Source organism: Somniosus microcephalus, chromosome 23 (assembly GCF_052327205.1).
Source record: "Somniosus microcephalus isolate GS21.2 chromosome 23, FLI_Smic_1.0, whole genome shotgun sequence".
In the NCBI taxonomy this organism is placed as follows: domain Eukaryota; kingdom Metazoa; phylum Chordata; class Chondrichthyes; order Squaliformes; family Somniosidae; genus Somniosus; species Somniosus microcephalus.
This window is the reverse complement of record NC_141009.1, coordinates 18,885,130-18,903,039: the sequence shown is the minus strand read 5'-3', so window position 1 is coordinate 18,903,039 and position 17,910 is coordinate 18,885,130. Positions and strand designations below refer to the sequence as shown.

The 17,910-nt window shown below is 48.0% G+C and overlaps 1 protein-coding gene across 2 annotated transcripts in view; it reads right to left on the bottom strand.

The window, feature by feature from the left end:
* Positions 1-17,910, bottom strand: part of LOC147101708 (tetratricopeptide repeat protein 16-like) — a 62,202-nt gene that overhangs the window by 13,399 nt on the left and 30,893 nt on the right. For both annotated transcript variants that reach the window (XM_085965540.1, XM_085965539.1), the window contains exons 9-11: positions 7,102-7,349; positions 3,275-3,416; positions 2,111-2,276 (exon numbers count right to left, since the gene is read on the bottom strand). In XM_085965540.1, the coding sequence (XP_085821666.1) occupies positions 2,111-2,276; positions 3,275-3,416; positions 7,102-7,349 (556 nt within the window). The remainder of the gene's footprint in view (positions 1-2,110; positions 2,277-3,274; positions 3,417-7,101; positions 7,350-17,910) is intronic.

The following is a 17,910-nucleotide window of genomic DNA, read 5'->3' as shown; positions in this document are numbered from 1 at the left end:
CAACCTTTATAATTACCCCAGCGGGTCCTGCAAGCCACTCTTGCGCATTTTGACTGTGTCTGAAGGTGTATGAAGTGCTTAGCTGTTTCTGGGAGACAACCCCGATACCTGCAAAATCTAATATGCTTGATTAATTTGTCACCACAGGAAGTGTCTTACTATGGGCCAACTCTGATTACTTGTCAACAATATCTATCTTCTTGTGCATCAGAAGGAAAGTCAAGGATATAATCCAGGAAGACTCCTTTTCATCAAGGAGACAAAGTCCAATTTGTTTAAAGTGCAACAGAGAAGTGCAAAGGGATTCTTGTCTTATTTGTTTTAATCTCGATTCTGTTCATTTTCTTCATAATAATCTTGATTCATAGTTTTCAGTGTGAATCTTGCGGTAGGTTAATGTGGTATTTACTGTTGGTTGGACAGGTTGGGGGAGTATGGTGGGATTCTTGTATTTCCGGTACATACCTTAATGGTAAAACTGGTTAATCGTTTACCCTGCAGCCTGATATCCCCAAATACTTTGCACATGGGTCACGTTTTGGGTTCTAGGGAGATACCTGCTTGAGGAAGTTTTGCATTGAACACAAGACCAAATTATCTGGAACAAGCTGTAATCTTAAAATAGTTAAATAAATAAATAAATAAAAGCAAATCATGCCTAATTCTAATTGCAGTAATGTACTTAGAATATTTCAAGTGAAACACAGGAAATAGATAAAGATTGGAACAAGAATCAAATTAGCTCCGATTGAAGCAAGAGTACAGAGTAATTTTAATTATTGCTATCTTTTCCTACAAATAGTAAAAAAGCTGTACTTTAGAAACATAGAAAAATAGGAGCAGTTGTAGGCCATTCGGCCCTGCGAGCATGCTCCGTTATTCAATATGATCATGGCTGATCCTCTATCTCAATACCATATTCCCGCTCTCTCCCCATACCCCTTGATGCCTTTTGTGTCTAGAAATCTATCTATCTCCTTCTTAATATATTCAGTGACTTGGCCTCCACAGCCTTCTGTGGTCAAGAATTCCACAGGTTCACCACCCTCTGAGTGAAGAAATTTCTCCTCATCTCAGTCCTAAATGTCCTACCCCGTATCCTGAGACTGTGACCCCTCGTTCTCTTTACAATGTTGTAGAAATTTCAATATGAGATGAGCAAATTATGAAAACTGCAAAACAACAATGTGATTGTTAGAAAGAAAGACTTGCGTTAATACAGTGCCTTATCGTGTCTGCGAGAAGTCCCGAAGAGCTTCACAGGAATTACTTTTGATGTCCGGTCACTGTTGTTATGCAGGCAAGCCTGGCAGCCATTTTGCACACAGCAAGATCTTTTTTTTAACAACAGTTCTATGGGATCTTGAATATCTACCTTAAAAGGACAGACAGGGTCTGCAGTTTAATATCTCGTGTGAAGGAGGGCAGCATTCCCTCAGTACTGCACTGGAGTATCCACCTGGATTCTGTACTCTGGTCCTGCTGTGAGGCTGGAGCCCACAGCCTTCTGACTCAAGGGTTGAGAGTGCTCAAGAGCAGGGGAGTTCTCCCTGGTGCACTGGGCCAATATTTATCCCTCAACCAATATCATTAAAAGAACAGATTATCTGGTCGTAATCTCATTGTTGTTTGTGGAACCTCGCTGAGCGCAAATTGGCTGCTGCGTTTCCTACATTACAACAGTGAGTGCACTTCAAATAAAGTAGTACTCCATTGGCTGTAAAGCGCTTTGGGACGTCCTGAGGTCGTGATATAAATGCAAGTCTTTCTGTTTACTAGCTAAATCAAGCTACTGAATGATGTGGCTCAGAAAAATTGTAATTTCATCACTGACGTAAGAAAACTACTAGGCACTTGGTCTAAGCATTAAACAAAGCTTTAATCAACTGTTTTACAACATGGAGGTCTAGTTGTATCCTTCACTAGTTCCTGTTAAGAATGTCCTGCGCAAGCTGGGTCCGTGCCCGAGTATTTATACTCTCCCTGGACAGCGCCACCCACAGGCCACTCAGTATTATTTCAAACGTCTTTCTTTCATGAATGACTGATTCATGTCAATCACCATCAGCTAATGTTACTAGGATGTATTAGATCTGACCTGAATATTTACCTGTTTGTTTCTTATATCCAACAACAATGACATGATTGCATCTTGCTGGGAACCAGTCACGTGCTGGAGGATCTCTCGCGCTTTAGCCCTATGAAGGTAGTACTGGGACACGTGCGGATTGCTGTCAATGGCACTGGTAAATCGCCTCTCAGCCTGCTGGTAGTTCCTGGTTCAAAAAAAAAATGAAGGGAAATCTAATCAGTTTCTAAAACAAAAATGCCTGATCCAGGGATCTTTAATCTTGTTCCAGTATGCAAAGAAATGTCCGTCAACACAAGAAAAAGGGGGAATGGAACATTAGTTCGCCATTACACAGTAGCAGCGAGCAACATCCGATTTTAGGCACTGTTATGCTCCTTCTTGCAGTTTCTCAACATCGTGTTTGGACCCTAACTGTTGCATCAGTGTGACATTTATGATTTTCTATTGTGACTGTGATTACTGAACTAATACCAGTTAGAGCACCATTTGAGGCAGTTCATACTGTAATGCTGGAGATGGGATGGCAGCCATACTGCTGTTATTCCCTGTAGCGAAGCTTGCGCATATTTAAAAAAAAGCTAAGTTCTAATAGTTTACTCAAACCCATCTGGTATTCTGCTACCATCAAATTCTGATTCCTTCTGGAGAAATTCGGTTTGTAATATGCTACTGCAGTTTTTCACTCCAGTTCTGGTAATATCCCTGCAAAAATCTGACCTTTTAAATTTGGCACTAATACGCTAACCTCACTGGGAAAGGCAAAAGACAAAAAGAAATGCGTGTAACAAAGTACATTCTTGAGGTAACTGCCAGGGGAACATTACCGCTGACTGATAGATTTGATAGATTGAATGTGGAGGCTCAGTCGTTGAGTGTATACAAGACAGAGATCGATAGATTTTTGGATACTAAGGGAACCAAGAGAATAGGAGATAGTGCGGGAAAGGGGAGTTGCGGTAGAAGGTCAGCCATGATCTTACTGAATGGCAGAGCAGGCTCAAAGGGCCGAATGGCCAACTCCTGCTCCTGGTTCGTATGTGCTTATGATTTACATTTCAAGTAGCTTGAGATTACACATTGCCGTCACTAACTGCAAAGTGGAAAACATTTCATCCTGCGATCTGATCACCACATGGCACAGAAGGGACATCCAGCATATTGGCGAAGGGAAAATACTGCTACCTGTTCTCATACTCCAGGAGTCCTTTCTCGTTGTTTATCGCAGCGATGCGGATCTGTATACGCCAGTCCTTAGGATCTAGCTCCTGAGCTTGCTCGTAGTCTAATAATGCAAAGTCCAGCTGACATTGCTTGAGGAAACAATCTGAATGAAAATTAAACCAGACATCTCATCAAGATTATAAGTATTCTGCTTCATGTTCCTTACATCGCTCAAGGATAAAAAATAAAAAAGCATATATTTACTACATTATTTTTATTTATTTATTTATATATATATATATCCACTCATCTGGCAGTGCAATATATTTTGATTCATTTTATAATAAATGGGAAGAAAACATTGAATCTCCTCCCAATTTGTGTTGTTAATAGTGGAGGCCGTAGTAACACATTTTTCCAGTAGCACCCCTCCTCCCTCTTGGGGCGTGGGGGCGCTAATTTTTTTCGGGGCGCTCGGCGCAACCCAATTTTTCACCCACATGTTTCTGAACCCTTAAGTCTCCTCCACTACTTATAAAATTCTACCATTTAGTGTTTATTTATTTTCTCATTCCTTCTCCCAAAATGTAACCTCTCACATTTGTCTGTGAGGAATTTAATCTACTAGCTATCTACCCAATCTACTAACCTGTCACCTTCCTCCTGAAGTTGCTTACAGTCCACCTCAGAGATAACCATTCTCCCCAGGGAGTGGGGGTGAGTGGGATAGGGGAGAGGAGTGAAAGGTGATCGTGGAGGGAAAGGAGGGAGAAAATGGAGAGAAACTACCTCAGAGGGTAGACAAGTAAATTTTCATCTGGGAGGGGGAGGGGTGGTCCTGTAATTAATATCAACGGGGTATTGGGAACACCACCAATCTCACCCAGTGGGGGGTGGTCAGGGTCTAGTACACAATATTAGCGTAAGGGGGCCGGGGCCCCAAGGCCGAAGCTAGAAGTTAAAGGGTGACATGCACAAATAGGGCAAGAATAAGGCTACGCTTTAATAGGAAAGATTGTCTTTTATTCTTATTGCCAAATAAAAAATGAATAAACCTCTTCGCTGTGCAAATGAATGCACTCTATATAAAATACTAGCTGGAGTGCCCGGCGGTGCCAAGGGTTTTCTGAGGGCATGTTGTTGTTGGAAGTGAGAGAGAGAGAGACTGGGGAGGAGAGAGAGACTGGGGGGAGAAGAGAGAGACGGGGGGGAAGAGAGAGAGAGAGACTGCTGGATTTAGTTCGGGATTAGCCTGGAGAGAGAGGGGGGGAAGGAGCGCTTCAGGCCTGGCCCGATGGACCCCTGCGAAGGAAGGAAGGAAGGAAGAAGGTGAGCTCTCCTCCCCTCCCTCCCCTCACTCTTCCCCCCCCCTCACTCTTTCCCTCCTCACCCTCTCTCTCCTCCCCCCTGTCTCTCCCTGCTTTACTCTCTCTCCTCCCTCCCCTCCTCCTCTCCCTCCCTGCCTCTCCTCCCCCCCTTCCCTCCCCTCTCCTCTCCCTCCCTCCCTCCCTCCCCCCCCCTCCCTCCCTCCCCCTCTCCTCTCCCTCCCTCCACCTCTCCTCTCCCTCCCTCCCCCTCTCCTCTCCCTCCCTCCCTCCCCCTCTCTCCCCCCCTCTCTCTCCCTCCCCCTCCCCGCTCTCTCTCCCTCCCCCTGCTTCCCTCCCTCCCCTCTCCCTCCCCTCTCTCCCTCCCCCTCTCCTCTCCCTCCCTCCCCTCTCCTCTCCCTCCCTCCCCCTCTCCTCTCTCTCTCCTCCACCTCCCCTCTCCCTCCCTCCCCCTCTCCCTCCCTCCCCCTCTCTCTCCCCCCTCTCTCTCCCTACCCCTCTCCCTCCCCGCTCTCTCTCCCTCCCCCTGCTTTACTCTCTCTCCCTCCCTCCCCTCTCCCTCCCCTCTCCCTCTCTCCCTCCCCTCTCCCCTCCCTCCCCCTCTCCTCTCCCTCCCTCCCCCTCTCCTCTCCCTCCCCCCTCTCCTCTCCCTCCCCCCTCCCTCCCCCCTCTCCTCTCCCTCCCCCCTCCCTCCCCCCCTCTCCCTCCCCCTGTCACTCCCTGATTTCCTCTCTCTCCCTCCCTCCCCTCCCTCTCTCCCTTTCCTCAGAGCCCGGACGCGGTGACCCGAAGCCCCCATGTGCGGATCAGCGCCTCGGCCGGCCGGTGTGCGGCCTAGCACGTGAGGCCCGGCCGGACTCACCTTAGCTCAGGTCGCGCTCTGGGCCGCCGCCGGCGTTCACGCATGCGCTGTCTCCCGCCCCGCCAGCCTTTACCAAGATGGCGGTGATGGCTACGCTCGGCTCAGTCCCGCCCCGCCAGCCTTTACCAAGATGGCGGCGATCGCGGGGCGGGCCCAGGGGGATGGGCGGTGCCTAGCTCGGGCGTGGCTGGCGAGGAGAGGCCGAGGCTTTGAGGCCTGAGGCCTGCAGGCAGCTCATCCACCGCCGAGGGGGGGAAAGCCCGAGTCCCCTTTGCAAAAGGATTTTTTTTTGTTTTAAAAGCAACTTTTTTTTGCTGGAAATCTATATTTCAAAATAAACACACAGAAAGTGGGAAAAATAAATCAATAGTTAGGAATCAAGATGGCGGCCACTCACCTCAGCTCAGAAGGATTAGGCCCGCCCACACACGCAATGAAAGCCCCCCGTGACGCACCGATTGGTCAACCATCAGGTTAATCCCCTGTACGATTGGTCAACCAGCACGTCACTCAACGCTAATGAGCAGAATGTTGCCGTTTTTTGAACCTTTTTTGTATACTGTCCGAACAATTTTTGTCTGACCAAAAAGTAAATATGCCTATTAGACTCCCCTAATGATAAGCTTTCTTTTGATATAACATGTGTGTAGGTACGCTCTATAACTTTTGAGTGTATAGCGGACAGACAGACATACAGACAGACAGACAGACAGACAAACAGACAGACAAACCAACCACTTTATATATATATAAGATATATCACATAGACATTATTACGTAAAATTGCTAAAAGTACATCTGTGGGTGGGAGCAATTTCAAACTGCAATCTAATCTTGGGATTCAGTTGTTTAGAATTCACTCATGCTTCACATTTACACTTATGTCATGCAGACCCCTTGGTTGGATTTGTACCTTGCTGTTACTCTCAGGACTCTGTTATTTGGTGTTTATTCCTTACCTTTATATAGTGTCGTGCTGTCTGTGCAAATACTCACTAAACTCTTTAAAATCAGTAGTACCAAACACATTCTATAAATGCAATGCAGCAATGCCATAGAAATTTAACATACTGATAGCTACTTGGGTCAAAGGTAAAGAAGTGTTAAGAGTATCTTGAACATAGTCAGGTCGACTTTTAATTGATTAAAGGAGCTTCAGTGAACACTTTATGCCCTGTTCATTTTAGGTCCTCTATTTCTCAGACAGTAATCGTGTGCTAGTTCAATATATTTCATTTCACCTTTTATGTATGCTGTTGTGTTGTACGTGTTGCATTTTCACAGAGCTAACCATTGCAGCCAAAAATGTTTTCATCTGTGTAGTAACAGCCTTTGAAGTAATGGAACTGACGTTCTTTGTCTTCAGAAGATGGTAAAATAATTGAAAGCGACAAACTGACATTTTGACATAAGTGGTATTTGGTTTCTGTTATTTCCAGAAACTGCTAGAATCATAACTGGAAATAGCAAGGTGCTTACCACAGGATGACAGTTAAGAGTTTGCTCTTTAACATAATTCTGCTTCTTGACTGGACATACTGGTACATTCTGAAGCCATTCACGGAAGCTCTGCAGATGCAGACCCCTGTGAACCATATTCTCCCCTTAGCGCAAGTGGCGTCTGGCATTATGAGCTGGAAGACAATACAAATAATCCTTACCCCCTCGGTTAACATACAATCCCTTTTGCTGCTTCTCTCCCCTGATACTCAGGTTTAAGAGGAGAATTGCCTCCTCGAAATACTCTTTGTGGTAGCAGTGCACGGCAAAGTCATTGTAGGTCAGAAGGAGATGTCTCTGAGTCTCCAGGTAGGTGTCACTCTGCTCCGTGTTGCTTATAGTGTCCAAGACGAAGAGATAGTCATCAATGGCTGCATTGAAATTCTTGAGTCTTCTATACAAGGTCCCCCTGGATATTGAAAACAGAATAAAATTAAGGACTGTGCAGTGCAGTGGGTGGAATTAAAAAAAATAATATTCTGAATCCAGACTGTTGATTTAGGATGGGCATGTGAGACAAAATCTTTTCCTCAGTGTGCTAAGTAAAAAAAGCTTGGGCTATATTATGGCATTCCTATCATTGAATCCCCCACTGTTTACATCCTGGGGGTCACCATTGACCAGAAAATGAACTGGACCAGCCACATAAATACTGTGGTAACAAGAGCAGGTCAGAGCCTGGGTATTCCGCAGCGAGTGTCCCACCTCCTGACTCCCCAAAGCCTTTCCACCATCTACAAGGCACAAGTCAGGAGTGAGATGGAATATTCTCCACTTGCCTGGATGAGTGCAGCTCCAACAACACTCAAGAAGCTCGACACCATCCAGGACAAAGCAGCCCGCTTGATTGGCACCCCATCCACCACCTTAAACATTCACTCTCTCCACCACCGGCGTACCTTGGCTGCAGTGTGTACCATCTACAAGATGCACTGCAGCAACTCGCCAAGGCTTCTTCGACAGCACCTCCCAAGCCCGTGACCTCTACCGCCTAGAAGGAAAAGGGCAGCAGGCGCATGGGAACACCACCACCTCCAAATTCCCCTCCAAGTCACACACCATCCTGACTTGGAAGTATATCGCCGATCCTTCATCGTCGCTGGGCCAAAATCCTAGAACTCCCTCCCTAACAGCACTGTGGGCGTACCTTCACCACACGGACTGCAGCGGTTCAAGAAGGTGGCTCACCACCACCTTCTCAAGGACAATGAGAGATGGGCAATAAATGCTGGCCTTGCCAGCGCCGCCCACATCCTGTGAATGAAAAAAAAATAAACCCAGTTCCCAATGGACATCAGTACAAAACTTACCATAATTCTATATTCCAATAATTTCCACTAAGTTGGAGAGGTCATAAGGATAGTGTGTGAAATTGATGTCAGGTTAATGGAGTAGGGACTGCCATATTAAAGCTGGGATTGCAACCGAAAACTGGTGAAAATCATAACTATGGCCATCAGGCACGACCGTTAGGCAGCCCAAGTTACAACTCTGTTAGAAACCAAATTAAAGAGGCACAGAGGAATGCAGAGAGCTAAGGCTCCTGCACTTCTTGCAATGCTTTTACTCTTTAGGCTATTTTTATTTTACAATAATAATGGCCCAGAAATTCGGGTCTCCATGGGTGAGTACGCACGGGGTATTCACCTGTAGGCCCGATGGAAGTGCCGGTTTCGAGCATGCACTGCGCATGCGTGGGAAACCGGCACTTCCGGTCCCCTGAAAGAAGGGGTTCAGAGGTCGAACACGTGCGCAGGAGAGGCTGCGCGTGCGCATCGAACTTGCGTTTTTTTTGCAGGTTTTCCCGGGAGGGTAAGTCTCCAGAAGTTAGACATATAAAAAGCAGTCGCAAGGCCTGCTTTTTACAAGGTAAGTGGTGAATTAATTAAAATTAAAACATTTTTTCCACAGGTTTATTATTTTTAAATACTTTAAAGAAAGGTAAGTTTATTTTTAGCCCCGTTAGAAAATAAAATTATTTTTTTCAAAAATTTAAATTATTGTGTAAAAGTTATTTCATGTAATTTTAAAAATGTGATTTAAAAAAAAAATTATTTGAAGATTTAGTGATGTTTTGGGGCTTATAGTATTTATAAGTTTGACAGCCCTTCCTGTCAAACTTATGAATGACGCATTCCCTGCTGCCATTGGCTCTCCATGGCCCACGTGATCCCAGGGGACGCTTCGAACGAACTGCGCCCCTGGGATACGCAAGCACTGCGCGCCGGCAGTTGGAGCAGGCCCAGGATCAGAATTCCACGCGGGCCCACAGCTCAACAGCCGGCGCGCAAGGTAAATGCAGGTCGGAGGCTTGCACGGGAAGCCTCCGACCTGAATTTCTGGGCCAATGTGAATGGGTTAACTGTAATTTTGAAATGCAACACTTGGAAAAAAAATGATTATTAGTGCTATCTTGAGGGCCAGGTGATAAATACACTAGTCACTGCTGCACCGAGTCGCACCGATCAGGAAGGCCCCCCGGTTCAATTGCTGATCTGTGTTAGCTGGTCTCTGCATGGGTCGTATGGGCAGCAGCACAGTTTGCCCCAATGCCCCCCCTGGAGGACAGGATGGGGATCAGTAGCGATACCCTCGGCATCAAATATCCCACTGACACGGACTGTGTAAGCTCACCCATGGTTACTTGGGTGAGTATTGGAGGCCTGTTGAACAGAAATTTCTAAATGGTGAGAAACTAGGAACTGTAGAGGAGCAAAGCGATTTGGGATTCCAAGTAAGAAAGAAAGCAAGACTTGCATTTATATAGCGCCTTTCACGACCACCGGACGCCCCAAAGCCAATTAAGTACTTTTTAAAAAGTGTACGTCACTGTTGTAACGTGGGAAACGCGGCAGCCAATTTGCGCACAGCAAGGTCCCACAAACAGCAATGTGATAATGGCCAGATAATCTGTTTTAGTGATGTTGGTTGAGGGATAAATATTGGCCCCAGGACACCGGGAATAACTCCCCTGCTCTTCTTCAAAATAGTGCCATGGGATCTTTTACATCCTCCTGAGAGAGCAGACGGGGCCTCGGTTTAACGTCTCATCCGAAAGACGGCACCTCCGACAGTGCAGCACTCCCTCAGCACTGCACTGGGGTGTCAGCCTAGCTTTATGTGCTCAAGTCCCTGGAGTGGGGACTTGAACCTACAACATTCTGAATGGAGGCAAGCGTGCTACCCACTGAGCCACAGCTGACACTAAATCATAAATCATTTAAAGCTAGTTGACAGGTACAAAAAAGCAATGAAAAAGATTAATGGAATGTTGGCCTTTACCTCAAGGGGGCTGGATTAGAAAGGGGAGGAAATTATTCAATTGTCTCGAATGGGGGTAAAAGCATGCCCTTTTCGAGCAATGGCATGTTTGGGTCTATGATTAGTTTTTGGGACAATGTAACTGAAATATCTTGTCAATGGACACTGGTAACAGCTTCATTGTCTTTAATTTGGACTATTTCTGTTAAGTCTGTGTGTTCTAGTTGTAATTACTAACACAGACTACAAGATTAAAGTTTAACAGGTCTTTACTGGTTGGAGGTCAGGACTATACTAAAATACAATATTACTACACAGTGCTTATATACCGGTGGTCACCACCGGTATTACGTATACAGCAGCCAGAGAAAGTAGTACATCTCTTAAGGTGGAACAGGCTTAAGTTCTCTTAAGGTGGAACAGGTTACATACACCACAATCCTCCCTTTTTAGCTTAACAGTCATATCCCCATTTAACATAACATAATATAACTTCAGGTATAAACAGTTCAAAGGTTCAGTCTCTCAGGAGGCCTTCTGATTCGGTTTGGATAACGCCTTTCAGTGGTCTCTGATTCCTGTTGCTGAGGTGACTCCTCTAGTTGGTCTCCCATGCATTGGGTGTTATCATCCTCAGGTACATTCCTTGCCGAGGTAGATGCTTCAGGTTCATTAACGTCTTCCACAGTTGTCTCTGTCGCAACCATGGGTTCGACCCTTGCTCTCGATTCTACCAGTTGATCCGCATGACGCCTTATCACATTGTTACCAATATCTACTGTGTACATTAGAGGTCCTTGTCTGGCCCGAATTGTTCCGGACTGCCATTTTTCGTTTCCATAGCCCCTTGCCAACACTGGTTGTCCTACGTCGAAACTTCGAGTGGTCTTGTTATTAATATGCCGGAACTGTTTGTTTTCCACTTCCCTCCGCACATTTGGTTTTAACAAGTCCAACCTGGACCGCAACATCCTGTTATAAAACATCATGGCAGGACTTTGGTTAGTCACTGCATGAGTGGCGTTTCGATATGCCATTAGGAAATTGTCCACCTTGTGCTGTAGCGGAATCTGATCATCGTTCATGGCCTTTATTGCCTTTTTGAATGTTTGGACAAATCTCTCGGCCAACCCGTTTGTCGCCAGATGATATGGGGCAGAGGTATAATGTTGCACCCCATTCTTCTTTAAGAATTTTTGGAATTCTTCCGACACGAACTGTGGTCCGTTGTCCGAACAGATCTGTTCTGGCAATCCGTTCCTTGCGAATATTGTTCTTAACACCGCAATTGTCTTTTCTGAAGTATTGGTATTCATCTTGATCACTTCTGGCCATTTAGAATGTGCGTCCACCGCAATTAGGAACATGGAGTCCATGAATGGACCAGCAAAGTCAATATGTACGTGTTGCCATGGGGCTGAAGGCCATTCCCATGGGTGTAGTGGTGCGATCGGAGGTGCATTTTGCACTTTTTGGCACCCAGCGCAGCTTTTCGTCAACTCCTCTAACTGTTGGTCAATACCCGGCCACCATACATAAGCCCTAGCAAGACTTTTCATCTTAACTCCCCCCAGATGACCTTCATGCAATTCTTTTAGAACTCTTTCCCTTAACTTGGGAGGAATAATCACTCTTGTCCCGTACATCAAAGTACCATGGCAGACGGACAGCTGGTCTCGCCTTGCCGAGAATGCCGGTAACAGAGGATCACCACGTGTTGGCCATCCTTTCACTGTCACCTTGTAGACTCTGGATAGTGTCGGGTCGTTCCTGGTTTCTCTTTCAATACTTGCATTGGTGGCTGGTAAACACTCGATGATGGTCGAATGAAATAACTCAACAGGGTCAACTTTCGTCGTTTCTTCTTCTTCAGGTAGTGGCAGGCGCGACAGCCCATCAGCATTGCCATGCTGCTTCGTACCTTTGAATTCTATTTGATATTGATGTGCCCCTAGGAAAAGGGACCATCTCTGGAGACGCTGTGCTGTCATCACTGAAACACCCTTCTTAGGGTTAAAAATGGATACCAACGGCTGATGGTCTGTCAGAACTGTGAATTTTTGGCCCTGCAGGTAATGATTAAACTTCTTCACTCCCCATACAAGGCTGAGAGCCTCCCTATCGATCTGCGCATAGTTGCGCTCAGCAGAGGTCAATGATCTGGATGCAAACGCGACTGGCCTTTCCGTGCCATTTGGCAACTTGCGTGAGAGTACTGCCCCAATACCATATGGAGAAGCATCACAAGCCAACCGAATAGGCAGTGTCGGGTTGAAGTGAGCCAACACTTCCTCTGAGGTGATCAATTCTTTGCTTTTGCGAAATGCCTTCTTACAGTTTTCGCTCCATTCCCATGGTACCCCCTTCTGTAAAAGAGCGTTTAGCGGGTGCAGTACCGTGGATAGATTTGGTAGAAATTTATGGTAATAGTTAATCAATCCTAGAAACGACCTCAACTGAGAGACATTATCCGGAGCGGGAGCCTTTACAACTGCCTCTATCTTGTCAGGAGACTTATGAAGCCCCTCCCGGTCAATGACATGACCACAGTGTGGTAAACCACTGTTTGTATTCCACTGTGTACATGCCTGGACATGCCTCGGCTGACTCCTCCCACAAGTCCTAGTATAAAGGTGACTGCTCCCCAGCCCTTTGTATTTCTGGACCGGTCGACCACTCGAGGCAGACCTTCATTCTTTTGTTAATAAAAGCCTTTAGTTACTCTCTTAACTCTCAGTCTTTTATGAGTAATTGATAGCGCATCAATTTTATTAACAAAATTTTTATAATGGAGAAGATCCTCACACCAGCATGCCTGGACTTAGATCATCGGGAGGCGGACTCATCCACCAAGTTTACTCACTGGCTTAAGTGTTTCGAAAAATTCCTGACTGCCTCCGCAGCAATCAAATCGGACGAGGACAAACTGGATGTCCTGACCTCCAAAGTGAACCACCGAGTGTACTCGGTCATCCAAGACTCGACCTTGTTCGCGGACGCTATCAAGCTCCTCAAGGACCAGTACACGCGCCCAGTGAACGAAGTGTACGCCAGGCACCTTCTGGGGAGTCGTAAACAACAACCTGGGGAATCGGCCGTGGAATACCTTCAGGCACTGTCTGTGCTTGGCCGGGCCTGTGGTTGTAAGGATGTAAAGGCCGCCGTGTACACAGAGGAACTTATCCGGGACGCTTTTGTAGCGGGCCACAGATCCAATTACACCCGACAGCGACTGTTGGAGCAGAGTGACCTCGACCTCAACAAGGCCTCTGAACTCGCACTATCATTGGATGCAGCCTACCGGGGCATGGATGCCTACTCCTCTGCACCGTGGACGCCGCGGGGAATGACAGCCTGGGACACGGTAGGACCGCCTCATAGCGCCGTGCCACCCCAGCCACACCCCAGCAACGACCCAACTACCGCAGCAGTGTCCCAAGGCCAGACAGCAGTGCCCCAAGGCCAGAAATGCTACTTCTGTGGCCAGGCAATACACCCCAGAGCGCGCTGCCCGGCGAAAAACGCGATCTGCTCGGGCTGCGGGAAGAAGGGACACTACGCTAACGTCTGCAGGGCCAAAGCCACCCCGAACCCCAGCAGCGCCGCGTGTGGGCCATGCGGGCCGCCATCTTGGGCCTCCCCGGCCATGTGCGAACCACCGGTACAGCAGCCATTTTGGACGCCTCCAGCCACATGGGGATCATGGACGCCGCCATCTTGGACGACAGCCGGAACGCAGCAGGCCCCCAACACTGCCTCATCTGATACCCGCAGCGACACACCGACCCCTACGCTGGCATCCGTTACACTGGACCAAGCGAGACCGCACCAGCTGGCCAGTTCCACAATGGACATTAAGGTAAATGGCCACGATACAATCTGCCTTTTTGACTCTGGGAGCACGGAGAGCTTCATCCACCCCGACACGGTGCGGCGTTGCTCTCTCCCAGTCCTGCCTGCGCACCAGCGGATTTCTATGGCCTCCGAGTCCCAGTCGGCGGACATCGGCGGCTACTGCGTAGTGACACTCGTAGTAGATGGGACCGTGTACGATCATTTTAAACTTCTGGTCCTGCCCGACCTCTGCGCTGCCGTCCTGCTGGGGTTAGATTTTCAGTGCCACCTTAAAAGTGTTACGATGGCGTACGGTGGACCCCTACCCCCACTCACAGTCCGCAGCCAGCAGCTCCCAAATTGCCCGCCGCGCACCAGGTGCAACCTCTCCACACTCAGAGTCACCCCCCCCCCCCCCCCACTGTTTGCTAACCTCACCCCCGACTGTAAGCCCATCGCCACAAAGAGCAGGCGATACAGTGCCGGGGACAGGGTTTTCATTAAAACCGAAGTGGAGCGGCTCCTGAAGGAAGGGATTATTGAGGGCAGCACCAGCCCCTGGCGAGCCCAGGTTGTGGTCGTTAAGACCGGCGAGAAGCAGCGCCTGGTCATCGACTACAGCCAGACAATAAATCGCTACACCCTGCTGGACGCCTACCCACTCCCCCGCATAGCTGATATGGTCAACCAGATCGCGCAGTACCGCGTCTTCTCGACCATTGACCTGAAATCAGCGTACCACCAGCTCCCTATCCGCCCTGAGGACCGCCAGTATACTGCTTTTGAGGCAAACGGCCGCCTCTACCACTTCCTTAGGGTTCCCTTTGGCGTCACCAACGGGGTCTCCGTCTTCCAAAGGGAGATGGACCGGATGGTAGATCAAAATGCAATTACTCATAAAAGACTGAGAGTTAAGAGAGTAACTAAAGGCTTTTATTAACAAAAGAATGAAGGTCTGCCTCGAGTGGTCGACCGGTCCAGAAATGCAAAGGGCTGGGGAGCAGTCACCTTTATACTAGGACTTGTGGGAGGAGTCAGCCGAGGCATGTCCAGGCATGTACACAGTGGAATACAAACAGTGGTTTACCACATTCACCCCTTGTTTAAAATTGAGTCCGGCGGGGTGAAGTGTATTAAAAGTTAGTGTATTGGAGTCTCTCCAGAGGTCTTGTCTGCCGCTGTGATCGGCGTGGCGACGGCAGGGGTAGTGGAGCTTCTGGCGTCGAGTCCTGCGTGGGCTGCGGCACAGGCGTGTCGTCCTCGTAGATGTCGAGCGGGTTGCGGGGCCCAGGCCTGCCGTCTGCTGGGGCTGGATATCGGATCGTGGGGGGGGTTGGTAGTGAGTAGTGGGTTACTGCGGCCCCCGAGGGTGCAAGGTCTCTTATGGAGACTGTGTCCTCCCGCCCGTCCGGGTATGCAATGTAAGCATACTGGGGGTTGGCGTGGAGGAGGTCGACCCTCTCGACCAGGGGGTCCGTTTTATGGGTCCTCACGTGCCTTCTCAGTAGGACCGGCCCTGGGGACGTCAGCCATGGCGGGTAGCGATGTCCCCGATGTGGACTTCCTTGGGAAGACAAACATTTTCTCATGAGGGGTGGCGTTAGTGGCAGTGCAGAGCAGTGACCGAATAGAGTGGAGCGCATCAGGGAGCACATCCTGCCAGCGGGAGGTTGGAAGGCCCCTAGACTTTAAGGCTAGCAGGGCGGCCTTCCAAACTGTCGCATTTTCTCTTTCCACCTGTCCGTTCCCCCGGGGGTTGTAACTGGTGGTCCTGCTTGTGGCAATACCCCTAGTTAGCAGGTACTGACGGAGTTCGTCGCTCATAAACGATGAGCCCCGGTCGCTATGGATATAGCTGGGGAAACCGAACAGGGTGAAGAGGTCGTTCAGACATTTAATGACCGTGGCACTGGTCATGTCCGGGCAGGGGATGGCGAACGGGAAACGGGAGTACTCATCAATAATATTGAGGAAGTACACATTGCGGTCGGAGGAGGGGAGAGGCCCTTTAAAATCAACGCTCAGGCGCTCGAAGGGGCGAGTGGCTTTTATCAGGTGGGCCCTGTCTGTCAATGACATGACCACAGTACGAGATCCGCTTCTGGAAGAACTCACATTTCTGCCGATTAACTCTAAGTCCATACTCTTTCAGTCTGTTGAGCACCAGTTCCAAGTTTGCGAGGTGTTCTTCATCACCATCACCTGTAATCAGAATATCGTCCAGGTAACATTGTGTGCCTGGAATTCCCTGTAATACCTGCTCCATGGCCCTCTGCCAAATTGCCGGAGCCGATGCCACTCCAAAAACTAGCCTATTGTACCGGTACAAACCTCGATGCGTGTTGATCGTGAGGTATTGGCGTGACTCTTCTTCAACCTCCATCTGCAAGTACGCCTGCGCCAGGTCTATCTTGGTGAAGTGTTTCCCGCCAGACAACGAAGCAAAAATATCCTCAATCCGCGGAAGCGGATACTGCACCGTGTGAAGCACCGGATTAATGGTGATTTTGAAATCTCCACGGATGCGAACCTTCCCTGGTTCTCCTGGCTTGTTGCTCGAAGGACGTTTCATAACGGGAACAATGGGCGTAGCCCATTCACTCCAATCTACCTTAGACAGTACACCTGAACGTTCTAGCGCTTCCAGTTCCGCTTCTACAGTAGGTCGTATTGCATAGGGTACCGGACTGGCTTTAAAAAATTTTGGGTGTGCATGTTCATCAATCTTGATGTTTGCCGTAGTTCCTCTCAGTGTTCCCAGTGCCTGCTGGAACACCTCTTTAGCATCATCCAATATTTTGGACAATCGTTTAGGTTTGACATCTGTTTCCCCAGAATCTACCGTTAGTGCCTTCAAGGAGTGCCAGTCCATATTCATTTTCCTAATCCACTCCCGTCCCAGTAGTGGTGGACCTCCTTCAGGTAGCACATATAAGTCCATTACTTGGCTTTCTTCACCCTTGTGGACCACTTTTACCTCTATCTTTCCGATGGGGTACACTCTTTGCCCCGTGTATGTTTTCAATATAATCTCCGTATCCCGTAAGGGAATATGTTGGAATAACCTTTTGTAATCTTTCTTATTCATGACCGTCAATGCCGATCCAGTGTCCAATTCCATCTTTACTTGGACTCCTGCTATCTGAAGGGTGACCCAAATTGTCTGGAGATCTGCATCCTTACCAACGTTGTGTACTCTTAAGCTACCCAGTTCATTACTGCTAGCGTCTGAATCTGACTTCTGTTCGGTCGAACTGTTCTTTGTCACCTTGTGTACCTTTATGTATTTTCCTTGCGGTGACTTTTTGTTGCTGGTCTTCTTTCCTGACCGGCATACTTTAGCTATGTGGCCAAGCCTGCCACACGTTCTGCATTCTTGGTTTTTAAACCAACACTGGTTCTGATCGTGCGTTGTCTTTCCACAACGATAACATTTTACAGTACTCAAACCCAATTTATTTGTACTGAGTTCCGGTGACCGTAGCTGCATTACTGCCGTGCCTCTCGCTGCGGCTTCGTGTGCTGCTGCCATAGTGACCGCTTTCTCAAGCGTCAGCTCATTCTCCTCGAGCAGTCGCTTTTGTGTATCTTCTTTTAATAAACCACACACAAATTTATCTCGTAGCGCCTCTGTCAGTCTCGTTCCAAACTGACAGTACTTTGCTAGCTTACGCAATTCCATTAAATATTCAGCATTGCTTTCATCCTTCAGCTGCCTTCTGTTGTAAAATTTAAATCGTTCCGCTAGCATCAGCGGCGTGGGGTTTAGATGATTTTTCAGGACAGTAACAATCTCCTCGAACGTCTTATCCGCTGGTTCATCTGGTGATAAAAGGTGCTTCAATTGCCCGTATGTCTTCGCACCCATTAAGTTT